Consider the following 27,575-nt stretch of genomic DNA (forward strand, 5'->3'; position numbering starts at 1 on the left):
TTAATAGCGCCGTTGAGATACGGGTGCCACTCTCCCTCCTCTCTCTCTTTCTCTCTCTCAAGGCTCTCTGTGTCCCTTATCGTTACACACAAAAAAAGGAAAAAAAATTTCTCTTCTCGTCTCTCCTTTTCTCCCACAGATTTTCTTTCTGCAACCAAATAGCAGCAGAAAGGTTGTTCTAATCCAAAATCTCCATGGAATCATTGCACTCTACTATCTCTTTCGATCCAAAACCCTAACTCTCACTAACTGCCAATCAAATTTCAACCCTCTCCTCTCAGGTGCGTTTAATCTTATTTAAATATATTTTTTTGTAAATTTCTCCATCTTTAATCGAATTATTAGTTGGTAACACAATGGATTTGGTGCTTTTTTTGGACTTCCACATAATTCTAATAATAACATAATAATAGTCACTATAGTAAAAAATATCTATTTTCTTAGGCTAATCTAGGTGCCGTGGATTCTACTCGGCTGTTTCGTGAAGCTGCTAGTGCAGCAGCTTTTTCAATCTTTTTTCAAAGGAATTGCGTTTGGTGCGGCGCAGGTGGAAAAGAATTGGCGGCGCATGTGATATAGGTGGATTAGACTAGGGTTAGGGTTTTTGTTTTGTTAGTTTCGATGCCGCCAGAGCCATTGCCGTGGGATCGGAAGGACTTCTTTAAGGAGAGGAAGCACGAGAGGTCAGAGTCGACGTCTTCTTCTTTTGGTGGCGGGTCTACGCCGCGATGGAGGGAATTTCCTTTTTCTTCCGCGAATAATTATGGATCCCCTCGCGATTTCAATCGTTGGGGTCCCCACGACTTTCGCAGGCCTCCTGGTGAGTTTTCTTTGTTTCTTTTACAAGCTGTTTGGAACATTAGGGTTTGACAAGAATTGATTTCATTTCATCCATTTTAAAATTAATTATTTTTGGAATCAAACAATTGATTTCAGAATTGATTTCCATCGTGCGGTTTGAAATCGCACCTATAGATGCTATTCAATGATAATTCATTATCACCGTTGCAAAGCTCACCAAAACCTAGCTGTTTCGAAGCCCTTGTCCTGCAATTTTTTCAACCACCAACCAAGACTTGTTTCCCCAATGAATATCACCAGCTAAGCACTGACCTATTGGTCAAAATAAAGTATGAGAAGAAACCACATTTCAACCATAAAGTGGAACAGCCTCTCATCATGGTAATAGCAAAACTCAATTACACTGATCGACCTCCTTGTATGCATCAAAAGGCACCCACAATTGAAGGGAGCAAAAAAAGATAGAAAAGGAAGCGATTTAAGAGATAAGATGAGACAGGGTAAAGGAAATTGAGAAGAAGAAAACACGGAGAGAAATGATGGGCAGAGTTCATCAATAAAGAGAAACCAATGTTCTTGTTCCCCCTCTTTTTGACAATAAGAAACTTTTGTACGTATCCACCCACATGTAGAAGAAGGAACTAAGAGACCAGTTTAGAACTGAAATCTCTAGTCCAAGAAACCAACGTTTGTTTATCTTAGACTCTAAGGGTAATATGGTTAAATTCAAATCTTATACACATCAGTATCATTCCATTCAGAGCATTTGAATTCAAAATCATTTTTCAAATCTTATATACATCAGTATCATTCCATTCAGAGCATTTGAATTCAAAATCATTTTTCTCAGTTTTACTATCAGAAATGAATTCAATTTCATCGTGGAATTGGTTCCTGACAGGTGCTAATTTCTCAAATTTTGTTCTTTTTAATTGTATGCTGCTGTCTGCAGTATATTTTTTAGAAGAGATTTAACTTAGGTTTTCTTTGGAATTTGAGGCAATAGGCTATTGCTTTGATTTTAGGTACTTTTCCTTTTCTAGTGAATAAATTCATAGGTGTTGAGGTGATTGCCTTTGCAGTGTTCTAATTTTTCTTTTTGTATTTTGTTGTTTCTTATTTTAGTTTTTACTGAACAAAATCTGACTTGGTGGGTTTTTTGGTTATTAGAATTTGTTATGTTCATCTTTTGATTATTGGTTTGCTAGATCAGAACTTTTTTGCTTCGGGGTACTTGTTTTCTTTTCAAAGTTCATGTATTCTTTTTTTTTTGTGTGGTGAAAATATATACTTTGCTTATGTTAATTATGTGTTTTTTCCCTTCAAATGTCATGTGAAGGTCATGGTAAGCAGGGTGGTTGGCACATGCTTGCTGAAGAATCTGGTCATGTGTTGTCACCTTATAGGTTGAGTGACAAGATGCTGGAAGATGAGAATTGCAGGCCTTTTTCGCGTGGAGATGGAAGATATGGCCGGAACAATAGGGAAAATAGGGGGTATGTCAGCCAGAGAGATTGGAGAGGTGGTCATTCATGGGAAATTATCAATGGGTCTCCGAATATGCCTGGGAGGCAGCATGATGTGAATAATGATCAGAGGTCAGTTGATGAAATGCTAATGTATCCTCCCTCTCATCCTGCTCATTCTGACTTTGTTAACTCATGGGATCAGCATCAATTGAAAGACCAAGACGATAATAATAAGATGGGCGGTGTCGTTGGTTCGGGCACAAGCCAAAGAGGTGATAGAGAGATCCCACTTGATTGGAAGCCTCTTAAATGGACACGCTCTGGAAGCTTGTCTTCCCGAGGGTCTGGTTTCAGTCATTCAAGTAGCTCGAAGAGCCTTGGGGGTGTAGATTCAAATGAAGGAAAGACTGAGTTGCAGCCAAAGAATGCCACTCCAGTTCAATCTCCATCAGTGGATGTTGCAGCCCGCGTTACTTCTGTAGCACTATCTGAAGAGATTTCTTCTAGGAAAAAGGCGCGCCTTGGATGGGGTGAGGGGCTGGCAAAGTATGAGAAGAAGAAAGTTGAAGGCCCAGATGCAAGTGAGAACAAAGATGGAGCTGCCGTTTCCGCTAGTAACATGGAGTCCATTCATTTTCAAACTTCAAACTTGGCTGACAAGAGCCCCAGAGTTATGGGCTTTTCAGATTGTGCATCTCCTGCAACGCCTTCCTCCGTTGCTTGTAGTTCCTCACCAGGTACTTGTTCGTTTCTTTGTAATTTTTCTGTTAAGCTATTGTGTTTAGTTATTTCTTCTAAGTTGTTGATATGACATGGAAGTCTGGCACATTCACATGGCTCGTAAACTTAAGTGATATGCTGGTATTTTTCATTTAATTGTCTCTGCTATTGCTGCTATTATTTGGTTGATTAGTTGACGCCTAGTACCGGGAGTATCACCTATTATGTATGTGATTAGAATAGTGAATTGCTATGTCGCAAGGACTCATTACTCATATTGAGGAAAATTTGTGCCATCCTCTTCTAGTTCTTCCTGCCTGATGACCTAAACTACTCTCATAATCATAATTTGGTGTAAGAAAATTGCATTGCCAATTTCTTCTAGAGGAATTTTAGATGACCTTTCTAGATCTTCTTCCATCAATACGAACTTTGATTTTACTCCAAAATACTATTCTTCTCTTTAAGAACAATGTTTCAGACTGCCATGCTAGGCAGTGTCTATGTTCATGAAGTTACTATATCTTATTTTCTCTTTTTTTTTGCCGTTAAGGATTTTAATTTTTGCCTCTATTACAGGTTTAGAGGAGAAAACTTTTCTGAAGTCAACAAATGCTGATAACATTGCTAGTAACTTATGTGGTTCACCTAGTGTTGGTTCTCAAAGCCATATTGAGGGATTATCTTTTAATTTAGAGAAGATGGATGTTAGTTCTATAGCTAATCTGGGATCTTCCCTTGCTGAATTGCTTCAGTCTGATGATCCAAGTTCTATGGACTCTGGTTTTGTGAGGTCTACTGCAATGAATAAGGTACTTGTATGGAAAGGTGACATTTCAAAGGCATTGGAATTGACGGAATCTGAAATTGATTCTCTTGAAAATGAACTTAAGTCCATGAAATTTGAATATGGAAGCAGGTGTCCCTGGCCTGCAGCATCCAGTCCTCTGTTTGTGAGTGATGTAAAACCTTGTAGTGTACAGGGGGTGGCCTCTAACACTGTCCCTCGACCTTCTCCCTTGCAAGTTGCATCACGTGGGGATGGAATTGTGGAGAAGGTTCCTCTTTGCAATGGTGGGCTGGAAGTTCATGGTGATGTTAAGGATGATGATATTGATAGTCCTGGAACTGCTACATCTAAGCTTGTTGAACCAGTTTGCTTGGTGAGGATAGATTCATCGACCGTTGCTTTGGAAAATGATTTTGATGGTATTCAGTCTGCAAGGATGGACTTGAAAGGCCCAGTTCCCTGTGCTGATGATGAAGAGACTGGTGTATTAGCTTGCAAAGATGATGTAATTTCTTCTGGTGATGTGATTTCAGAAACAAATGGAGAAGATAATTTATGTAGTTTAATACTGGCTTCTAATAAAGAATCTGCTAGTGGAGCATCTGAAGTATTCAATAAGTTATTTCCTAGTGATCAGTGTAAGTTTGATTTTTCGTGTGTTACCAATGGACCCTCTTGGCAGAGTGGTGACTTAGTTGTGGAAAAAATTGCTAAAAAGAAACGGCTATTAAGATTTAAGGAGACAGTTGTAACCCTCAAGTTTAAAGCTTTTCAGCATCTGTGGAAGGAAGAAATGCGACTGCCTTCTATAAGGAAGTATCCTGCGAAGTCTCAGAAGAAATGGGAACCAAGCTTGCGGACAACTCATATTGGGTATCAAAAACATCGTTCTTCTATTCGTGCTCGATTCTCTTCTCCTGGTAAGGCTACTAATTTTGTTTGACTCTTTCTTTATAAGTTGCTGTAGTTTTACTGATTAAACTTGTTATCATTTTAGTAAATTGGAAAAAAAAGGTGCCTTATTCTTTGATAATTTGGAACCACCATAAGTTGCTGTGCAAGTCTGACACCATTCTGGCTAGAAAATGTTAAGCTAACAGATCTGCAAGGGGACCTTTTGTTTTCCATATGATGAAGTGATAATAAAGCACATGGCTACCAGCTTATAATGTTGTTCTGTTTCTGTACCACACAATGAATCTTTACAAACATGCTATTGTTCCTTGTGTCCGTTGTTAGGGGGTTGGAAATCCATCATTTGAGAACTGTCCCTGTATTTGTGCCATTGACTTTCCTGTTTTGTGCCACAAAGTCAGATGCCCTCTAAGAGGTTTGTTGGCTAGAAACGATGTGTTTAATTGTGAGTTTACTTGCGATACTCCATCTTAAGTGGATCTGGAGTACTTGCCCTATGCATAAAACAGGAGTTATTTATTAATGAAATTAAGTTTTAGAACGAATATTTTTGCATGACATCCTTCCTGGCACCAGTTCTACTGTGGAGGATTTGTGACTCATTCCTGACCGGTAATTGTTGTTGCGGAGAGCTTTTGCATGTACCGAGTGACCAAATGTCTGCTTGAGAAGATTTGGATCACAAATGCTCTGTGAACATTTCATTGGTGGTGGTCTAGAGTTCTCTTGAACTGTATGGATAGTGCCTAGGTGAAATTGGATCTCTTATGACCTTGGCACCTGATGATCAAACAAATAGCAATTGTCTGGACACTGCGAGAATCACATGCAAGTATTTGTATCTTTGGGTAACTTCATCCATGGGGCATTATGTAGCTCCAATCTTATAGACTGGATAGGATTTTATAGATTTTGATGTCTAATTGTTAAACTGTGTTGTAACTCAGGTTTTATGTCATTGGACTATGGTGTAATTAAGGTTTTTATGGCATACATGTATATGACCTTTACATTGTATGTCAAAATGGATACTGCTCTATTTGGTCACAGTGATCTAAGCCAAATTTGTGACATTACATCTGTTCTGTTTTTAGGATATGGTTACAGTAATTATTATGGTGCAGATGTGGGCAAGTATTATCATTTGATTCCTGTCTCCCTTCCTCCACTTTTGTTATATATGTTGTGAAAATGTAATTTTCCAGAGTTGACTAACTCTGTATTTTTGAGAAAAATTCTCCACCCCAATGTCCTTTATCGGTCTAAGCCAAACCAAAGTTAATTTTGGAACTGTGAGGATTTTACTTGCTTGCTTAGTGTATTGTGAGTTCAAAATATGATAAAAATGATTCTTAATGGTAGTCTTAAATTTTAAGATTTATGTTGTTGAATTCTCTTGAATTATAATTTTTGTTTGAATATTGCAGCTGGAAATTTGAGCCTGGTCCCTACAACAGAGATCCTCAACTTCACAAGCAAGCTACTTTCAGATTCTCAGGTCAAGCCATACAGGAATGCTTTGAAAATGCCAGCTCTAATTTTGGACAAGAAAGAGAAGATGGGATCACGGTTTATCTCTAGTAATGGATTGGTTGAAGATCCTTATGCTGTTGAGAAGGAAAGAGCTATGATCAATCCCTGGACTTCTGATGAGAAAGAAATTTTCATGCATAAGCTAGCGACTTTTGGGAAGGATTTCCGAAAAATTGCTTCCTTTCTTGATCACAAGTCAACTGCAGACTGTGTTGAATTCTACTACAAAAATCACAAATCTGATTGTTTTGAAAAAACCAAGAAGAGTAAGCAAACTAAATCTTCTACTAACTACTTGATGGCATCAAGTACAAAATGGAATCGTGAATTGAACGCTGCTTCGCTTGATATTTTGGGTGTGGCTTCACGGATTGCAGCTGATGCTGACCATGCTATGAACAGTCAGCAGTTGTTCTCTGGGAGAATCTTTTCCAGAGGCTATTGTAATTCTAAAATAACAGAAGGTGATGACGGTATTTTAGAAAGATCAAGCAGTTTTGATGTTCTTGGGAATGAAAGAGAGACTGTTGCTGCTGATGTCTTGGGTTCACTGTCCTCAGAGGCCATGGGTTCTTGTATTACTACTTCTGTTGATCTCATGGAGGGCTATCGAGAACAGAAGTGCCAAAAGGTGGATTCTGTTGCAAAAGCACCTTTGATATCTGATGTTATGGAGAATTTTGATGAAGAAACCTGCTCAGATGAGAGTTGTGGGGAGATGGATCCTACTGATTGGACAGATGAGGAAAAGTCCATCTTTATGCAAGCTGTGTCATCATATGGCAAGGATTTTGCAATGATCTCCCAAGTTGTCAGGACAAGAACTAGAGACCAGTGCAAGGTGTTTTTTAGCAAGGCTCGGAAGTGTCTTGGACTGGATTTGATGCATCCTCCACCCAGAAAGTCCAGGACACCAGTTAGCGATAATGCAAATGGAGGTGGGAGTGACACTGAAGATGCTTGTGCCATGGAGACTGGATCAGCTATCTGTAGTGATAAGTTGGACTCTAAGATTGACGAGGACTTGCCATCGTCCATCATGAATACAGAGCATGGTGAATCTGATGCAGAGGAGATGATAGGATTGCACGAGGACCTGAATGGAACTGAAGGCAATAATGCATGTGGGATATTAGATAAGAATGATTCCAGGGTTGTAGATGAAATGGTTTCTGATCCATCCGAGGCAGGGCAGAGTGCTGATATAGCTTTCGATGTTGACAGCAAATTCATGAATACTGTTCATCAGTCAGAGCCTGTACAGGCCCAGAAATTGTTGATTGCATCAGCTAATGCAGAATCTGAAAGAGATCAAGTAGCTGACAAGGGTGTTTCTGTTGTTGAATCACTGTCTGTTGTAGGTGCAGTTGATGTCAGCACATCCAATGCAAATACTGCAATTGAGTTGAAAGGTGTAGCTGAGGTCTCTGGTAATGGATTGCAAAATGGTTTTACAGAGCAAGAACTTTTTTTACCTGAAAATAGTTTGGGTAGTCCAAGTGGCTTGATGCAAGATTCAACCAGCAATGCCTCACACCATCCTGTACATATGGATTCCTGTTCAGAATTCAGCTGTAATTTAGAAAATATGCATCAAGTCTCTGTCCAGTTAGAATCTGTGGAAAAGCCTCCTGTCATCTCATTGCCACAGGAAAATAATCTTGCTTTAACAAATTCCATCTTACAAGATTCTGCTGTCATCCAATTTGAGAAAAGGCACAAACAGGATACACTTCAGGAGAGCAGTAGAGATAAGCAGGGTAAAATATCTGTTAGTGGAGATGATTACTTCCAGCATCTGTTGGATCATCCTTTGTTGAACCATAACGAATCCTCCCAGATCCCCCGGGGTTATTCACTGCAAATTCCTACAAAGAAAGAGATGAATGGGGTTATTTCTGGTAGACTTCTTTCTGGAGCTCAAAGCCTTCCAAACTCAGAGCAGAATGTCACCAGTCAGTCTGAAGCTCAGGAGTGCTATCTTCAAAAGTGTAGCAGTTTGAAAGCTCAGCATTCAGTGCCTGAGCTTCCATTCATATCCCAACGGCGTGGACGTGGAAGTGATAATCTGAGAGATCATTTACGGAGCTCATTAGATGTGGAAAAGCCATGTAGGAATGGTGATGTTAAACTGTTTGGTAAAATACTAAGTAACCCCTTGCAAAAGCAGAATTCTAGTGCTCATGAGAATGGTGAAAAAGAGGCCCAGCATCTTAAACCAACAAGCAAGTCTGCAACTTTTAAATTTACTGGCCATCACCCTACAGAGGGTAACATAACTCTCTCGAAGTGTGATCCTAATAATCAGCCTGGCCTGGAGAATGTTCCCATGAGAAGCTATGGTTTCTGGGACGGGAACAGAATACAGACTGGGTTTCCATCTATGCCTGATTCTGCTACTTTACTGGTCAAGTATCCTGCTGCATTTAGCAATTACCATGTGTCATCATCCAAAATGCCCCAGCAGACATTGCAAGCTGCTGTCAAGAGTAACGAGTGTAATCTGAATGGCATTTCTGTTTTTCCTTCAAGGGAAATAACTGGGAGCAATGGAGTGGTGGACTATCAAATGTACAGAAGCCATGACAGCACTGGAGTGCCGTCATTTACTGTAGATATGAAGCAGCGGGAGGTTATATTAGCTGAGATGCAAAGACTGAATGGGCAGCAAACAAGGGGGATGGCAGGGGTGAATGTTGTTGGAAGAGGGGGGATTCTTGTTGGGGGAGCTTGCACAGGTGTTTCAGATCCTGTGGCAGCCATTAAACGGCACTATGCCAAAGCTGATCAGTATGGTGGGCAAAGTGGAATTGTCTTCAGAGAAGAAGAATCTTGGAGAGGTAAGGGGGACATAGGCAGGTAGTAGGAGTGTTAAGAGGGCATCTTTAGGACGTCCTCAGTGGCAAATTCTTCCTTTGCCGCGCTTTGTATCATAGTTCCTGTATTTTCAATGGAATGTTAGGGCATTAGACGGTTTCTCAGTCCCATCTTTTTGGTAAAGTTATTTTAGGTGTCTGTATTATTGCAGCTATTTGTTGTATTTGATGGAAAATGCAAAAATAATTTGTTGTTGGTTAGGGCGACGCGGAAGCCACCCCCCCTGCTTTCAAAAACCTAATCTTGGAGACAATTCACCCTTTCTTGCACATTAACAGAACTCTGCAAATTTATCCTGTTTTATGAGGTGATTATTTTTGAATTGGTTTGGTTTTTATAAAAAAAATAATTAAACTGAAATTTTTTTCTTAAAAAAATACTGAAATTGAACTGAAATTAGTTCAAACTGTTTGATTTTGGTTTGATTTGGTTTTTTAGGATAAAAATCGGTTTAACCTGGTTTGACTCGGTTTTTTTTTGTTTGGTTTGATTTTTTTTCTAGTTTTTTTTTTATGAGGGTTGGATTTGGTTTGGTATTTTTAGTGTTAGGTTTATAAAATTAAAATCGAATCGAAGTGGTTAGGTTATTTAAAATTTTAATTTTAATTTTCTCAATTTTTCAGTTGTTTTCTTTTTAGAATCAGAAACGCTCAACTAATGGGTTTTGTGACTAGAAACGTTAAGTATCGTGTAAACTGTAAACGTTAACCATGTGTAAAAGAAAGAGAAAAACACTTGAACACGGTAAAATCTTATTGCTTAAGAACACCCGCGTTCAACCCTTGCTCAAACCGCGGCAGGACAGAGGTAGCGACATTCATCACTTCTTTGGTTTCAGCCTGTGCGCGTAAAATGGATGGGATAGGTGCTGTAATTTATAGTTCTTGCAGTTAACCAAGGAAGAAATAACTGAAGAAAGAGAACATGAAGCCTCTTGCATCTTAAAAATTGCATCACAGTATCACCAAGAATTGCTTAAAAAATAGTTGAGCAAATTTTATAGCTGATCATGAAGCTTGTGTAGCACAAAATCACCAAAAGTTTATATAAAAAAAAAAACAGCACCTTTTCTTGTTTTTTAGTGTATCTCATAAAAATTATCTCGCAGTGATCTCTTGTCCATCTTAGCTTAACATCTCCTGGGAATCTTGCATTGGTGTCTTTTATTATATCTGTCTGTGAAAGCCCACTATCCTAAGAGGGGAAAAGAGTATAAAACTTTTACTCTGGGATGCAATGAATTGTTAATGATTCAGCAAAAAGCTCTCCTTCTGTTTTTTTTATTTTTTTATTTATTTTTTCTATGCAGCCCTTTTAACTCTGTTTGATATATGTTACAACTGGGGTCTGGTTTGATCTAGTTACTATTATATATAGCTTTGTTGTACGGCTTGGCTCCTACATTTTTTTATCCTTGATCAAGGAATTCATTTAATTCATAAGTTCTTTTAACTTCAGTACACATCGAATTAGCAATTAATGAACCATAATAAACACTCTGTAGCGATAAACAGCTTTCTTTCCCATATCAATTGCCTTCTGAATGTTGACAAAGGTGTAAACTTCATTCAAATACACAGTAAAAAACTATCCACACTAAGGTCTACCCAGCAAAGGATGCCCTATGAACGAGAGAAGGCAAATCTGGCGTGGGCGTCCTGATTCAATCTCAGCCTGTTAAAACATATTAACAAGTACTTGAAAGTTCAGAAAAAAGTTAAATGATGTTCCACTGCCTTCCCTCCATTTTTTCAGATGTTGAATCAGAGAAAGCTACTGCATATGTGCGCTAAGACAAATTCAAAATGTACAAAGTGAAGCGTGCAGAGTACCTGGACCAATGTGTGGTTTCGTCGTGCATCTCTCTCAAGGACTTCCAACTTTGCTCAAAGATGGTTATCCTGGCTTGGCCATTAGTAAAACATAAACATGATCAGAAATACATTCAAAATAGAAAAGGAGGATCTTGACAGCAAATAGTGGAATAACAAACATTCAAAGGCGAGGACACTTCAGGAGACTAGAAAACACAACTAAAAAATTTCTATATAGTATTGAATTTATGCAGTAACTAGGAGTGCTTGAGAGGAGGAAAAAAACAGAAATTTTATTTAGAGAAGGGAAGGATTTAATGAACCTGAGGGTGAAGCAACACACAGCCCTTTGGCCACTCCAGGGAAACGCATTGTTACCTATCCTGATTCTTATCATGAAAAGTTATTTGCAAGGAATGGCGTGATTGAGAAAAAACAAACAACCACTGGATACAGATGGTTCTTCAAGTTGTCAGCATTATAAACACAAAATAATCATTGCCAACCAAAGAAGAAATCACAGCATAACCAGAAGAGTACAAATGCCACAAACAGAAAAGGAAGCAAAAGGCAGTGGTTGAGCCAAGGTGTTACCTATCCTGATTCAGTATCCCATTCACTAGTGCTAGGTATATCTTTGAAATCTTCCGCTTTATTCTCTGCTCCATGTTGGTATTGCTATACATGAGGGAATCGAATACGTTTTATCAGCAAAATATATTCTGCTTTACAACCATGACATTGGCTGTCACACAATTATGTCAAGAACCGTTTCTTCAGTTAAAGCAGAACAGAAGAAAATTATGCCAGGTCTTCGCTTGTCAGCATTTCTTATTTTCATATCAATGCAATGTAGTAGTGTAAAGTAGTCCTCATAAGCAAAGCTTCCTCCTGACTGACTAATGAAACTGGAAAAAGAGTGCAATTATCACGTGCACATTTCCAAAATTTAGCCAGCGGTAAGCAGAGAAAATAAGAGTTATGGTCATTCATTTATTCAGCACCAGTAGCTAACCTGATGCAGGCGATGAACAGGATGTGATGCTTGGCTTGCTAGGGAAGAGATGTCCTTGCTTGCCCTCCACTAGAGTTGCATTAAACTTGAAGACCGGACAGCTTGTTCAAAGCAATCTGATCATCACCTTCACATGAAACTTGAAGCAAGGCGCATCAGGCTCTCTCCACGGAGCCTATGATAGGCCAATTCTGAACCATCCCTACAAAATCATGATCCCTTTCTACCCAAAAAATATACATGAAATTCTTTTATTTGGTTTTCAACAGAAATCTACCCAAGGATTGTATAGGGCTCTTTAAAAACTTCACCATCAATTCTTATCTGTAACCAAAAACAAAAACCCATTTCAAAGAATTACTCAACAGTACAGTACATCACCAAAAATAAAGTGAAAAACTCACCATTTTCTCAAGACTATGAGTAAAGTGGTGATGTGCTTCCCCTTTTTTCTGTACGTCACTATGGCTCTCACCCCTTTAGTTAATGTGGTGGTTATTTGTTTTGGAGTAGTTTTAGTTTTACCACTGTCAGTAGTGTTTTAACATCCATGAATTTCAAAATTCTTAATAGCCTATTGACCATCTTCCTCGTAAATTTTTTTAACAGGTGGACATGTAAGTTGTGTCAAGTGAGTTTTGAATATATATATATTTTTTATCAGTGGAGTTTAGACTTAAGTGGTTTTATTTTTTGAGGAAAAAAGTAATTATCTTGCAATTGATCAGGATTTGAAGACTTGACAAAAGCATTAGTGTCAAAACAGGCACCCCACAAACCCTGCACAATGGAATGTTGAACACAAACGGGGACCAGGTCATTCGTTCGTCAAGAACAAACTGCAACTCGAAGTACAAAAATCCAATATAAACTAGTGTTCTGGGTTCAAGCAAATTAGTTGACCTGCTCCCATGGTCGATTGCCACTAAAAAAAGAGAGCGCCATTTGGATATCTCAGCAAGATTTTGTTGAAAATTCCATAGATGGCTTATGGAGATAGGGAAAAAGTGACAAGCAATGAAACGTGGATCTCACAGACGTTGAATGATAGGTTGAGCATGGAAAAATTAGTTATCGCAATTTTGAATGATGTATTCATAATAATGCATTGCTATCTTATTCGGTCACTTTTTTAAGTTCTAATACGCACAGATAAATTCCTATTTGTTGGAAAGATGACAAGATCTCAAGTATCAAGCACTCCAAGATATTTGTCTGGACAGAGAATTGCCTGAATAATAAATAAATAAATCACTCATGATTTATTATCTTTTATTTCTTCAATTGCCGGAATCAGGTCTTTACAGGAAAGGAAAACAGCGACAATCATGGAAAAACAAGGAGCAGGCAACCACCCCTTGTTGGACACAAATTACAATAATGTAAAAGCACAAAGATGGGGTAAACAAGTAAGTGCCAAGACAGAAGAATTAGCAGAACACATCTGCTGCTGAAGAGGAATTCCCTGCCATCTGAAGGGAAACTGGATATTCCACCAGAGCGCCGCAATGTCCACTCTTAACAGCAACAACTTGCAACTGACTGGAGCTACTGGCAGGGGTGTCGGCTAGAGGCATTCTCTTGGCAGCTACTGCCTTCAGCCGGTACCGCTCTGCCCTAGATCCAATAACCTGTCCTAATATAGATGCTCCAATGGTAAGTGCCATGGCTGACTTTGGCATCAATATGGATTTCCTAAGCATGGCTATGAATGGAACTGCAGCATGGACAGCAGCAAACCATGATGGCGAAAATTTTTTGGTGTGTTCCCTCCATATTCCTAAAGGAACATTTGCTGCCATACCCAACATCCCAATCACAAGTATTTTTGAGGGCAAGGGCTGTGGCCGGAGATTCTTTGCAAAGGAAGTTCGTGATATAGCTGCTCTGGCTGCAATCACTGCAGGTGGGCACTTGATGTTCATGCCTGGAGGGGGTTTCAGAACCTTAGCTACAAGTGGCAAGACACTGCTAACTGCCCGATAAGATTTCGCAATAGGGCAGTTTCCAGTTTGCAGCCACTCATTGCTCAATGCCTCATGATTAGATTGTCCTCCCTGAAACATTATCATAAAAATTTGTCAAAAAGGGAGAGCTGAAACACAATTTAAAGTTTCAAATTTGTTTTTCATCATATATGCAACAGTCTAGAAATCAACATTTATTTACCTGTGAAGACGACCCTTTCTTGGATGAATTGGAGTTTTTCTTCTGATTATTCCACTTCTTAGAAAACGCATCAAAACTGAAGGGCCCCCCAGCTCCAAAGGATGAAAGACTGATGGTGGCTGCCTTTGCAGCTAAAGGATTGAATTTAGGTACAGTGAGTTGAGGTTCTACTTTCTCAGCATTTGATAAAGATCTTTCAGAAAGTGGGACTACTCCATCATGTCCATGGAATAGCCTAAAAGCCATGTCAAAATTGGGACCATCTTCAAAAATTGGACCCTTACCCATGCGCACCTAGCAAAAAGATTGATCAAAATTTTAGTCGCACATTAACCAATTTCAAAGGTGCAATGGACAAAACATCGGATTAAGTAACAGGTGAGATGCAAGCCCAGGTTCAGAATCTATTGGTTTCATACTAGGCCAGGCAAGCTTCGAGCAACAATACAGTTTTCCAGGTCTCAGGAAATGCACAAGGTATAATAAATGAGGCAACACCTGAACCAATACCTAATTGAGATGAAGAAACTTATATTTAAGCAAAACTGAGCAAAAATAGAAAACTTACAGGCATTGGGAAAGGCATGGATGAGGAAAGGGAAAAACTAGTGGGCTCATTAATGTTTCTCAGAAAGGGACACCTATGGATGTCTAGCTGAGAAGGTGCGGGATCCTCACTTAGACCTCTGAAGAAAAAGTCCATCTTTATCAGAAATCAAGGTTACCTGCACAAAAAGAGGAAAGAGCATAAAGATAAATGTCTTCATCATCTTATGAACATGAAAAGATAAACTTCCAAACATGAAATCAAACGCTCAAAACAACGTTAAGAATAAAAATTGACCACAACTCTGAATCATACCAACCACCGATCAAGATTGTAAAACCAATCTCAGAAACTGAAGAAACACACACAAGATTTTGATTGCAAAGTGTGTGATCATATGCCCAGTAAACACAAACAATTCATCAAATCAGAAGTTCTAGCTATCAAAATCTGAACTTTAACAAAGAGACAAGCATCATTAACACACAGGTACAGTTTCAATTATATACCAACAATTATAAAAACTGAACATAACTCTTAAAAAAAGAATACAACTAAATAAAACCGGACATCATCTAATATCTCAACAGATCACTACACAAAGCTTTTTATTACAAGAGCTATAGAGTTTAAGATTTTTCGAATTATCTTTACCCGGAAAAAAATGAAACCCATTTGACTTCCAGAAAACCCCATTAAAGTTTTTTTTCTTTAAACCTCTAAATTATCGAACTTTAGCAAACCATTAACCCTCTGGAATCAACAAATCTCAATTATAATGAAATAAAGCAAAACACCAAACAATGCCAGAAAAAACGTCAAAAACAAGGATCTAAAAAACCGAAAGAAAGCAAGAAACTTTAAGATGCCATACCTCTTGCGCTGATGTTATAATTAAAACCCAGAAATCAAAATAGAAAAAAGTGAGTAAAAAAGGGTTTTTTTGAGGGATTGAAGAGACAAAGAAAGGAATCAAAGTTAGGTAACAAAGGGGAGAGAGAGAAAATTGTTCGAGAGAAGAAAGAGAGGGTGTAAACGACGACGTGCTAAGCACACGCCTTGGATGTTTAGTGCTTGTAAATGTCAACGTTCGAGTAACATGCTTTTGTGTTGTTTGGTTTGGTCAGAGCTGGTGGATGGAGGCTTTATTCTTAATTTAAATAAGGGTTGGGATTCTTCGTTATTTCCTTTTCAGATTAGGATTCGGAATTATGGATTTGTTAACCTAATTTTCTCTTTAAAAAAACGAGAGAAAAAATATTCCTTACAGATAATATATTACTTCTTTATATATATAAAAAGGCACAGGCTTTTCCATCTGTGAATACTAAATTTGGGTTTTCCATTGTATCACAAATATCTTATTGACAATTAACTCAATTGATTCGTAGTTTCTAGGTATATTATCAGATAATAATCATCTAATTAGCTAAGATTAAAAAAAAAAAGCCTAATATCAAGGGAAAGAAATGAAATTTTACCTATAAATAAAAAATAATGGAGAAACATGTGTATCAAAGTATTTCAACTTTTTTTTTCTGAGTTTTTATTTATTTTTCAATAAGTAATATTGCTCTCAATCTTCCCAATCAAGAGCCAAAAACTTATTCTAAAATTAATTATTTCGAATTATTAGAACTATACACCAAGTTTAATGGGTTTTTACTAACTCTTCGTTATAGCAATGTTATGCCATCTTTTTCAGAGTCATGTCATCTTACAATCTAGTGTTTAAGAAGCTGAGATGCTGGTCGAGAGGAACAAGTGCTGGAATTACTTGACCAAGTAAATAAAGTCATGTGCTTGGTATATATCTTTCCCACTAACAGTAAGTCTGGGAATAGTAAAAGTGATGTTCGAGCAAAATCTAATCATCCTCGTGAATGGATACAGATGGCTTTCAAGATCTCTGCTTTTGGTCTTGTTGGAAGTTAGCGATAAGGTGGTTGATGACTTCAAGCACCTTTGATTAATTTTAAAACAGTCTTGACTCTTGATCATGCAATTTTAATAAATGATTCTTGGCACTATTACTATTTTATTCCGCCATGGAAATATCTTTTTTGCAGCACTGTTTAAAGACCTGAAGCATTTTAAACATTGACAAGGTGTCCATGCATGAAGCATGTGGTGAAGTTTTTTTTGAAGGAATAGTCCACTCATTCTGAGGTGCTGTGTGAGCCAACTCAAATCCTTTAACCAGCCATTATCTCCGCTAACATTTTTTTTTTTGGGTAGGCAAAAATCAGTTCACGAGCTCGTTGCAAATGACCAAATTAGCTCTCTGCTATAAGTTCACTGGGCAAATTTTATTGTTTACTGAACAAAATCCTTGTATTTTTGACCATTTACCTTTGCAATCCGTGGGAGATAAACAAACATTATCATGACCGGTCCCATACCAACAAATTCACAACATGGGCCAGTTTCAGAAATCACTGATCAGTAGCCAAGGACAGCCTTTGTTTGGCAAGAAAATGAAAGAACAGTCATAGTTGAAAGGGTCAGACATTAAACATTCTCGTAAATGACAATACTCTGAATGAAATATGTGGCCAAGTTTGTATTTACAGAAAGCTGACAAAATTGCCATCGTGTGCTGATCTGAAAACTAGAGGTTAAAAAGCAAAGACGCCTACTGTTTCCTTCGCGGCCTGCCCTCTTGCATACAAGTCAATTTCATTAGAAAGAGGGCATCAGGAAAGTAGTTTAGGGAAAAGGAGAACAGTACAAATTACTATTAATAGAGCTCCTTTCTGCAGTCATTCATCAGCAATACTAAAATCTATTCAGGCGCTGGTTCCTCGTTTGATTTCTTGTATTCCGGCTTCAGCTCATATGATCCTTGATTACTTCCCTTGTTGTTATAGACACAAAGGTCTTTAAGCATGTCTTTAACAAATTGCTGCAGAACGACAAGGTAATAATGAGACAGAGAAGGCGAGGACAAAATACTTCTATACTGAAATTCAACAGAGAAAATGGCAAAAAAGCAAATCTTAAAACAAGCATTTCAAAAGAAAATAAAAGGTATTTCACATAAGCCTTAAAAGATCCTGGTGGCTGGCCGCATAAGTTTTTGAAACAGCCAAAACTATATTTTTTTTGTCTGCAATCCAGATGGGGGAAGGAGGAAGAAGGATGGTCAATAGATGATAAAGTTATTCTAGTGTGACAATTCATGGAGCACCATCTGCCCAAGGCTTGTTCGAAATGTTCAAAAATAAAAAGAAGTATGCAAAGTCACAGTTATTCTGAATTTTGAAACAAGTTCCATATTGGAGATAAACAGAGCTTCTGAATTTCCCAGCATAGAGAAACCCTGGTTAAAATAGATAGAATTGCTAAAATCTGCAAGAAACAATATTATGTAAAATCTTAGAACCCTAGCATCCAAAATTAGGGTTTTGATGAGTCGAACAATTTCATTCAAAATCCAGAGACAAGGTATAGAAAACCATCCAATGAAAGGATGCAATCATGAGGTCAACTAACATGAAGCATGTGGTCATGACCATTCTAAAAAGACATGCCTCGTGCCCATTTGAACAGTCAAGTTAACAAAAAGACGAAAAAGCTCATGCCCATTTGAACCTGTTAGTGAGAGATATTTGAATTTCAACTAAAGGCTCAAAGAACTTTTGCCTAGTGTTTGGATGCAGAGTGCATGTACTTTTCATAGCTGAACAGCTTGGAATTTGGCGAATAATTTTACTTCTGACCCCCATAGAAGAAAAGTGTTATCATGGTGTTAAAGGATGAGTTCATAACAGAAACCAAAAGTAGTAGTATACTAAATAGTAGGAGCCTGTAATGTTTAAACATGGGTATAGCAGGTAAGCATAATGCTGGAATTCTTCAAATTACTATGAGAAGATCAAATTAGAGCACTTTCACCCTACACAAACAAAGAGATAATCAGAGCACCCCAACTTGTCTTACAGCTTTGTAAAGACCCATATTTAGAAACAGCGCCTAACAAGTCAAATGTCCAAATATACACTATATTCTCTGTTGATCTAAAGGTCATGCGTAGCAAAGTTTGTCAAACTCATGATTGCATAGTTCATGAAATCATATATTCCTCTAAAAGCAATATGTTTTTGCATGCTTTCAATACAGCATTATGGCAACAATATGGACACGTAAAATGACTTGGAAGATCGAAAATATGGCATACAGCACTAAAAAGAACTCTGGCCACTAATTCTTGGTATCATACACACATAGAATTTTTAATTATTTTTTTACACGCACTATTGTTACTAAGATCCAAACGGTAGCATAAGCACATTTGCAAAAACTAAGTGGTCAAAAAACATACTTCAGGTTGGTCTGTCTCTTGGACCAGCTGTTTTAGTGTCCAGTTTGGTTGCTTTTCAAAAAGCTTAAACATAATCCCTTCCATTTCTCTACGGTCTCTTCTAGTCCTTTTCATATCTGATGCCTTGATTGGCAGTTTCTTCTTATCCTATTGCAAACACAAATGTTTAGAATAGTCCATATCATAAATATCACTAATCTATCAGGTAATAGCAAAAAAGAAAGAGACTCCACATAAAGCAAGGTGAAAAAACATTGACAAATATGTAGAAAAAGGACAGTACAGCGAGTCCAGATATAATCATCCCCGGCATAGGCATCATATGACTCCCAGTGTCATTGTCGATGACCTGAAATTGGGAACAAGGAGAGGGTCAAAGAGAATTGATCATCCATAAAAAGCATGAAGAAAAGATGTTTAGTGTAAAGCAGACCTTTATTTGTCTACTCTTGACCATGTACTTTTTTGTTCTTTCACGACAGATTTTTCTATAGTTCTCAAGGTTTTCACTATGAGGCCTCACATCAAATTTGTTCAGTATTCTTCCCTCCACAGACAGCTTTCCTATAAAACAATGGAATTTCACCAACTTTAGTTCAGCTTCCAAAGTTCAGTTGCCAAAATTGAAACATGTTTTATGAGTTAGAAGTTAGAACAAGAAACCAGCTGTTTGCTATCCAAGTAAACAGGCAGAAAAAACAGCATATACTAATTGCATATTCTCTTGAAGAAAGTAAGAGTTCCATTTCCATGACGAACTGATGTGCATTTTTTTTGGTACAGAGAAGGGCCCACAGGCACAAGGACACAAATACTAACTAATTATCATGGATACTATTACAAGCAAACCTACAATGATCAGCTGAAAGTAAGTTCAGGAGTCCTGGTAGAGGATCAGGAAGATATTTGATTCCTAACTTCGCATTAGATCTTATATTAGTTAGTCAACCAGCATTATGAGTTCCCTTCTCTGTAGCATGTGCAATTATATTTAAGTTATTGCTCAGTGGCAATACAGTGCAGAAAAATTCAACCTAGAGTTTTCTAGCTATCCCAAAAAAATGATCCACTGGCTTGCTTTTCCTTGAAGTGAACCATCTTAAGAGGTTACTATTGTCCTCAGTTTGGATAGAGAGGCAAAACAGGGAATTTATGCAAGCTATTTTGTCAAATAAAAATGATAAATTAACTATGATCTGAAGTGTTCTTCATGGAAAGTGAATTTCATGACATGGGCTCCAAAGACAGAAGCATGCTTACCTTGAGATGACTCAGAAAACACAGACATATCAACTAAGTCTTTAGACATTTCCATAGAGTAAGACTTGAGTCCTTCTCCAGGTCCAGTGCCAGCCATTTCCATAGTGAACTGAATATGATAGGGGATGACTTAGATAAGGTGAAGCAGTACAATAGACGTCCCAAAACAACAAAAGAAATGCTATATTATCTCCCGAATTTTTTCATTGAGGTCATGAATTAATCTAAATTATTGATCTAGTTATTGTGACATCTTCACTCAACCCAAGGAAAAGAAGAACAGAAATCAAGGCAAACATAGTACCAAGAAGCTCGTTATTATCAAATTTTGTCCGTGCAAATTCATTCGTATGCACCACATAAAGGAGCTCTACAATCCAACAATTCCTTTCAAACCTTAGTCAATGCTGATGAAATTAGAAAATTTTAATGTCATGATCACTGCTCGCTAAGAAATAAAACAATTTGAACACACCATCTTCTAACTCATCTACTGTATGTTGCACTTGAAAAGGATTAACAATCGGAATACCAGAAAGGATTGAAAGCATTTGATATCAAGTTTGCATAATGAAATAGATTCTTTTCCATGGGAACATGATGATTACAGCAATTCAAATATTTCCATCCGGATACTGATGTACTTCCTAAGAAATCTTCCAAGCACAAAGTTATGACTCACTCTGCCTTCAATTCCCACAAGCCAATCCAACAGGAAAAACAAAAACATGCAAGTCGCAACATAACAGAAAAACAACAAGTCGCCTCATCTAAGATTTTTTTCTTAAAGTAGAAAAGGTCATTACTAACTTGCGGACCACAATTCCTGAAAAGGGAAATATGAAGATAATGGGCAGAAATATTTAGTTTGATACATGAAATTCAATTCTCATTAGCAAAATTCATTAAAACTAAGCAACACGATACACAACATTACAGATAAAGAAAATCAAAATGACACGAAACTGAAAAATAACACCACGTTCCATAAGAGTGCGATAACTCGTGAAATGCAGAAACCAAAAGAAATCGTGAAGTGTGAAAACCAAACAAAACAAAACAAGACTCAACTCGAAATTTAATGCATTCGGATAATCCCGCAGTAAAATGTCACCATTAACCAAAACAATCCAAAACCACACAAATTAGTCCCTAGAAATGACACGGCACAAAATCCAGCCAGCAAAAGAAAAAGAAAACACAATCTTGATTCAAAACAAAGGGAACCCATAAACCCCAAGGAACCACACAACGCAAATAAACCATCAAACCTACAAAAACCAACCATGCAAGGCAAAGAAGAAACCCAAAAGACATAAACTTGAACATATCTTAAAAAAGGAAAGAAACACAAAAAAAGGTTGTATCTTTTTAACCTCAGTAGCAGAATTATCATCATCATTGCTTTTAAGAGGGTCAACAGAGACAATGACTTTAGCTACAGGTGGCGAAGAGGCATCACCATCACCACCTTCATGTTCTTGGCTTCGTAGAAAACGAGAGACTATTGAAGGACATTTCATCAACCAAACTGATTTCTCTGCTTTGCTTGCATCCAAGAACCCACCAAGAACAGGACTTTTGTTATTATTGTCATTTGTAAGGTTTTTGTTGTTGTTGTTGTTGTTGCCGCTGCTGCTGTTGCTTGCCTCATCGTCCATGGCGCGAGAGACTAAAATGGGGCAACGGGGTCTTTCTCTCTTTGGGAGTGAAAGAAACGGTTTTTGAGATAATATTTTGGTTTTTTATTTTTTTTTATTTTTAGCAGCGAGAAGACCACAACGGGTTATGGGGGCAGTTTTATATAGCGAGAAGGAGCCACGTAAGGCGTGATCCAGCTGGAGTCTTTGTGTTTGAATTGAGGAATTAGGATTATTAGTTTATTAGTTTATTACCACCTAGAATTAACTAAACCTGGTTTCGCTACAACGACAAGTCGTCTGCTGCCACTACATAGTGAACCAAGAGGATTAAAACCCCGCTACGAGCAACAAAGTTTGTGACTTTTTTGAGTTCTTTTCATAAACTCTCTCTCCCTCTTTCTCAATTTGGTCCTCATTACTTATATGGTAATCTCTTGATCTCTCTTTCCTCTTTTACATGCAATTGTTCATTCTTCTATGTAGTTTTGATTTATTTTTTTTGTTATATATATAATGGTGGAATTGTAAGTGAAAAAGCAAAAGCCCAGTTGCTGATTGGGATTTTGGTTTGTTCTTACGAACTGGGTTCTTCTTACTTTGGTCTCGAAAGTGTAAAAATGGATGAGTTTCTGGAATCATGTTGCATTGTTGTTTGAGGTTTATGTCCGGTTCTTTGTTTGATTATCAATTGATGCAACAATGTTAAGTTATTGCAATTTTTCAATTTTGAGAAGGGAAAAGGCTGTCTAGAGAAAAAAACTTGAGCTTTCTTTTACATTTAGTTATAGTTAAGCGATGAATCTTGTTGTTGTAGAAATTTGTCTTGATATTTAGTGTTCGAATAGGTAAAATGGAGAACAGAGTTGCTAATCAGCTCCCTGAAGTAGACTCTTTGCCAGATGGGTTTGTTGACAGCTCAATAGAACCCGTGGCTCCTCAAACTCCAACTTCAGAGCAAGAGAAGCCAGTCAGCGACTGCAAGGAGGATAGTATTGGTAAAGTGGATCATGTGAGTGAAGCATTACAGGAGTTGGCTGCAAATGAGTCTCAAACCAGTCAGAATGGTACCGAGAAGCCTGAAAAGATGAGAAATTTCCCTGTTCCATTGTCTGATATCGATGGATGTGATGCTTCAGTGCACTTGGTAGTTGAGCCTGATCAGGGCGCGTGGCAGGAAGAGGGTACACTTACCAAGCCTGTTTTAGATGATTTAGTTCCTGAGGCTTCTGTTGGGGTGTCCAGATGCAGCGAGGTAATCGAAGTTCAAGGGAGTTCTCAAAGTTCAGATAGATGTAATTATCTTCTCTTCCATTGCAATTGCTTTCATAACTCCAATTTTGTTTTGAGTTTCTGATTTTACATTGTTGGCCCTTGGTCATTCCTTTGCAGCCACTCAAGGAGGTTTGGACTCACAAGCCACTGGTGTAAAAGAAATATCTTCATCAGAAAGCACTGAGTTACAGAAAGGCAGAAAAGTAGTCAGTGACCTACCTTGATTAGTTTGATCACTAAAGAGACTTCTAGCTAATTTATTTTTTCTTATTTCTAGCTACTTAAATGCATTTTGATCTCTGTGTGAGAACTGCACAGTTGTGTGTTCGTTTCTTTCCTATTCCTATAATTCCTTGACAGTGAGGCCTGCCATCTTTTTCAGCCATCCAACTCCATACTGTCATGCCATTTTGACAACAACATGCATACTACCATGCAGTATTTTTTTTTTTCCTGGATGTGCTTTATTTTTATGAACACCCCATATTTCCATCTATATAGGAAGTATTACTATTGTGATTCACTGTACTTCATTTATTGCCTTCAGGAAGCTACTGAAACAAAACGTAAGAATGCAAAACGAACCTTCAAGTCAGAAAAGGAGTTTCTGGAGTTCACTTTGAAGTATCAACAAGTGCTTACTGAAAGAGATGCTGGTGAGTTTGAATGTGTTTGTAGTACCTGAAGCTTACTTTCATTGTATTTGATAAACTTAATACATCCTTAAAGCGAAGAAATTTTGAAGCTTCTTTTTAGTATCTCCTTAAGTATAATTGATTTGGATGTAGCATACCTTGTTCAGATATTTGTTTTCAGACTAGCATAATTTGATGACAATATAACTAGGACATGTTTTGTTGGTTTATAAGATTTGCACCCACAATTATGAAAATGAAGCAAACCACATTTCATGCAGGAATTTAATGTAGAAAATGGCTTTCACTTGTTACCTGGGCTTGCAATATGTTGATCTCTGGAATCTAGAACATCACTTCTTCACATTTACAGGAAAACACTGTTAAATTAAGGGATAATTCCTCCTTTCTGAGAACAAGTTTGCCAAGGTCTTCCAGATTCCTGCCAAAATACCTTCCTTTGCTTTCTCCAATGAAAAAAAAACTTGTCAGAAGCTGGTGACAAATGGATTGAACCATTGAAGCTGTTTTTCCTTGAATTGCTCATTGTAGCATTTTATACAATCTTTGCAGGATCGAAGAGACAACTACATCAAAATTAAAACCATTTTTTATCGATTTTTGTTTGTAAAATCATGATACCCATTGTGATTTTCATTAAAATCTTTACAATTTTGAAGATAGATCAAACTCATGCTCGGTAACCTTTTCCCTTATTCTTTTGCAGCTATTGTTGTTCGTGACAAGCTTGAGTCACTGTGCAGAGAGTTGCAACGCCAGAATAAAATGTTGATGGTATACTTGCTTTTAAACTGTATCTATCCACACTGAGTGAACTGTAAAGTTGTTACTTGTTTCAGATGATGATACTTTACATGTGATTGGTAATGTTTGGGTTAGTATTTTGAGCATGCAAAATCTGTTGAGGTCCTTGACTTTTCCCACAGTTGATGGCTTTTAAAGTTCTGTTATCATCTATCCCTACTCTTGAAAATAACACTCTTAAGGGAAAGAAACTGTTCAAGTTCTGAACTTGTATTTTTCATTCACAAACTGTGCTTTATTTAATTCAGTGGATTGTTTCTCTTACAAATTTGATATGAGAACTTGTTTTCCTAATTAAGATAGGAAGTGATGGGGTGATAATTTGACAGGATGAATGCAAACGGGTATCAACAGAGGGGCAACATTTGAGATTGGATTTATCAACCAAATTCCAAGATGCAATAAAGGTTTGGTTAGCATTTTTCACTCAATTGAGATTGAGTATTGAGCTGTAGTACACTTGCATCATTCCTTTTTCCTGGGAGGATGAACCATCTGATGCAACTGGAATAACTAGTGTCTTCTGTTATAGGACGTGAGCAACAGACTAGAAGAGCAGAAGGAGGAATCTCTCACTCAGTTGAAGGAGAATGAGATGTAAGACAAATATAAAATACATGCAAAATTATCAAATTTTATAGTAATTTCATTTTTTGTTTGAAGTGGATGAATCAATATATAATAGTAATATTGTTGCAATGATAAATATTCTGGGCTTGACTATGACGGTTCAGTTTCGAGTAGTGAGCAGCCCGTTTATTACAGACAGGTCTGTCTCCAAATTCCCCTTCCCTAAAATTACTGCTGGTACACAAAATTGTCAATACGTAATGACCGTGGCTGTATTTGATGTTTCTCTTTCATGAATAAGAATTGAAGCAGAATGGAATTGGATTCCTTGAATCTTGAGATTGTATAACCACGCAGTAGGCATCTCTATATCATAAATAAGAATCACCATAGCTGTGTAGTCACAAACAAAATTTTGTGATTTGGCTGTCTCAGTTTTTGTCCTCTATCCCTACCCTTTTATGCCCAGATCATGGATGCTTTCTTGGATATATCCAGGACTTATCCGCTCACACCTATCAATGGTTCTTTAAAACATATGAAGTGTGAATACTATTGCTCTCAACATAATCTACCTGATTTTTCATCCTTAGGTTAAGAAAAAAGCTGAAGGAATTTGCTGATCAGTATGCCATTTCTGAACAGCAAAATGCACAAAAGGTTTGTAATTTATGCTTTACTTGAATATGAAGAATGCTCACTTGTTCCTTGTCTTTAAGTACTTGTGAAGTTGTTGTTGATCTTGTTTTTGGAATTTGAATTCACAGTTAAAGCAGAAAACACTGGAACTTCAGATTGCTGATTTGAAGATCAAACAACATGAAGAAAAATTAGTTCAGGAGCAGTCACAGATGAAAATATATGCAGAACAGGTGTCCCAATTATTGGCAACTGAAAAGAATTTGCGTTTGCAGTTGACAGCAGATGGAGACAAGTTCCAACAATTCCAGGTCAACTTCATTTGCTGTTATGCTTCAGCTTACATCATTATACATGAATTTTAAATTGGATAGTGAATGTGAATTTCAAGTTTCATGTCCTGGTAACACTTGATAAAGGGTGGTATGCTAAGATGCTTTTTTTTTTGTCCTTGTACAATATTGATGCCAGCTGATCTAATTAGCTAAAATCATCATCAGCTTCTCTTAACCAAAAAAGAAAAAAAAAAGTTGTAATCTCTTCTTAATCCCGCTCCACTTTGTCATTGTGATGTCTGTGGCCCGTGGCAATTATTTTCGAGTTAGAGAGTACTGTATATAATCCATCTCCCACAACTTACATATTCCATTCATAATAACTTAACATTGAGGGATCTAAAGTGCTAAGTTGATTTTGCAGGAAGCGTTGGTAAAGAGCAATGAGGTTTTTGAAACATTTAAGCAAGAGATTGACAAGGTACACTTGCATTTCTATGAAAGATAACATACATTTTATTAACGTGCCTATTCTTGATTTCTCTCTGTTTCAGTGCTGTGTGCATTATGTGTGTTGAGTAATCATTTCTCCTTGTTGTCGCGGAAATAATAGATGGCAAAATCGATCAAGGAACTCAAGAAAGAAAATACATTCTTGAAGAGCAAGAGCGAGAAATCAGATGTTATGCTGATTGAGCTTGTTGATGAGGTATGGTTGGCTTGCATTTGTAGATTACATCTTTCTCGATTATTTGCAACCGGTAACCCTTCCTTTTTTAAAGCTTTAATTGACATGCAAGCATGGATTTTTACCAGTACTTAAGCTCCATGAGCTTTTAAGCATGTTGCTCTCTTCAACTTCATGCAAGGGGTGTGTCTGTCCTCCATCTTTGGAGGATATTATCCTCCTCCATGTGCTATCTTCAAATGTAGAATTTAAGTTGTACATCAAGAAAGCCTTTTGCCCCAACTACAATTGGCTACTCTAATTATATGTGATCCGCCCATACAAATTCTAGACATTTCATTGCTCGTTCCAGTGATTTTGGTGCAGTACTGATTTACTACTGCAAAATTCCTCTATTAACATATGCTTTCTATTACCTGAAACATAAAGCCCTTTGAATTCTTCTTTTTGGCAGAGAGAGAAGTTGAAGAAACAACTGGATAAAACAAGGAATCAAAAAGAAAAGCTGGAGTCACTGTGCCGATCACTCCAGGCAGAGAGAAAGCAGAATAAAACTGGGAGCAACAACAGTGATTCAGTCGGGAGCAACAGCAGTGATTCAGTCCCAGCCTGATTATTATCGATCCTCCACCTGATTATTATTGATCCATGCTTTAATCTCATTGTGAATTTTGGAATATTGTTTCAAATTTTATTATGTTTTGTGTCGGCTTTGGTTTCTTATTGAGGGGATTCGCAGTGATCAAATGTAACCAACCCTTTATGAGTAGTTTGCTTTTTTCGTGAGATAGTTC

The 27,575-nt window shown here is 37.5% G+C and overlaps 4 protein-coding genes and 1 long non-coding RNA gene across 10 annotated transcripts; 2 read left to right on the forward strand and 3 right to left on the reverse strand.

The window, feature by feature from the left end:
* LOC133697254 (uncharacterized) lies at nucleotides 1-9,305 on the forward strand. Of its 4 annotated transcripts, none has more exons than XM_062119711.1 (5): nucleotides 1-281; nucleotides 548-820; nucleotides 2,141-3,007; nucleotides 3,570-4,700; nucleotides 6,123-9,305. In XM_062119711.1, exons 2-5 carry the CDS (start codon nucleotides 622-624, stop codon nucleotides 9,089-9,091), a joined length of 5,166 nt encoding a protein of 1,721 aa, XP_061975695.1. In that variant the 5' UTR covers nucleotides 1-281; nucleotides 548-621; the 3' UTR covers nucleotides 9,092-9,305. The 4 variants fall into 4 exon arrangements, with proteins under 4 accessions (XP_061975695.1, XP_061975694.1, XP_061975696.1 ...); XM_062119710.1 differs by having other exon boundaries at nucleotides 3-281; nucleotides 445-820; XM_062119712.1 differs by lacking the exon at nucleotides 548-820 and having other exon boundaries at nucleotides 3-281.
* Nucleotides 9,306-10,606: 1,301 nt separating this feature from the next.
* LOC133695816 (uncharacterized) lies at nucleotides 10,607-12,640 on the reverse strand. 2 transcript variants are annotated; one of them, XR_009842554.1, is made up of 5 exons: nucleotides 12,339-12,638; nucleotides 11,935-12,258; nucleotides 11,243-11,827; nucleotides 10,938-11,006; nucleotides 10,607-10,779 (listed from the first exon to the last, which is right to left on the reverse strand). It is a non-coding gene; the product is annotated as an uncharacterized LOC133695816 (long non-coding RNA). The 2 variants fall into 2 exon arrangements; XR_009842553.1 differs by having other exon boundaries at nucleotides 10,938-11,827; nucleotides 12,339-12,640.
* A 521-nt stretch (nucleotides 12,641-13,161) lies between these two features.
* Nucleotides 13,162-15,791, reverse strand: LOC133697658 (uncharacterized). Of its 2 annotated transcripts, none has more exons than XM_062120367.1 (4): nucleotides 15,525-15,791; nucleotides 14,672-14,828; nucleotides 14,104-14,397; nucleotides 13,162-13,991 (listed from the first exon to the last, which is right to left on the reverse strand). In XM_062120367.1, the coding sequence occupies exons 2-4, from the start codon at nucleotides 14,804-14,806 to the stop codon at nucleotides 13,365-13,367; spliced, it is 1,056 nt and encodes a 351-aa protein (XP_061976351.1). In that variant the 5' UTR covers nucleotides 14,807-14,828; nucleotides 15,525-15,791; the 3' UTR covers nucleotides 13,162-13,364. The 2 variants fall into 2 exon arrangements, with proteins under 2 accessions (XP_061976351.1, XP_061976352.1); XM_062120368.1 differs by lacking the exon at nucleotides 15,525-15,791 and adding an exon at nucleotides 15,305-15,491.
* A 1,351-nt stretch (nucleotides 15,792-17,142) lies between these two features.
* Nucleotides 17,143-22,011, reverse strand: LOC133697458 (uncharacterized). The gene is made up of 6 exons (XM_062120015.1): nucleotides 21,611-22,011; nucleotides 20,235-20,343; nucleotides 19,408-19,538; nucleotides 19,258-19,323; nucleotides 18,975-19,121; nucleotides 17,143-17,555 (listed from the first exon to the last, which is right to left on the reverse strand). Exons 1-6 carry the CDS (start codon nucleotides 21,893-21,895, stop codon nucleotides 17,436-17,438), a joined length of 858 nt encoding a protein of 285 aa, XP_061975999.1. The 5' UTR covers nucleotides 21,896-22,011; the 3' UTR covers nucleotides 17,143-17,435.
* A 134-nt stretch (nucleotides 22,012-22,145) lies between these two features.
* LOC133697457 (uncharacterized) lies at nucleotides 22,146-27,567 on the forward strand. Its single transcript, XM_062120014.1, has 12 exons — nucleotides 22,146-22,303; nucleotides 22,723-23,169; nucleotides 23,267-23,355; nucleotides 23,697-23,805; nucleotides 24,512-24,579; nucleotides 24,939-25,016; nucleotides 25,142-25,206; nucleotides 25,773-25,839; nucleotides 25,947-26,129; nucleotides 26,518-26,574; nucleotides 26,707-26,802; nucleotides 27,236-27,567. Exons 2-12 carry the CDS (start codon nucleotides 22,728-22,730, stop codon nucleotides 27,392-27,394), a joined length of 1,413 nt encoding a protein of 470 aa, XP_061975998.1. The 5' UTR covers nucleotides 22,146-22,303; nucleotides 22,723-22,727; the 3' UTR covers nucleotides 27,395-27,567.
* The last annotated feature ends 8 nt before the right edge of the window (nucleotides 27,568-27,575 follow it).

This window comes from Populus nigra, chromosome 6 (assembly GCF_951802175.1).
Source record: "Populus nigra chromosome 6, ddPopNigr1.1, whole genome shotgun sequence".
NCBI classification, from domain to species: Eukaryota; Viridiplantae; Streptophyta; class Magnoliopsida; order Malpighiales; family Salicaceae; genus Populus; species Populus nigra.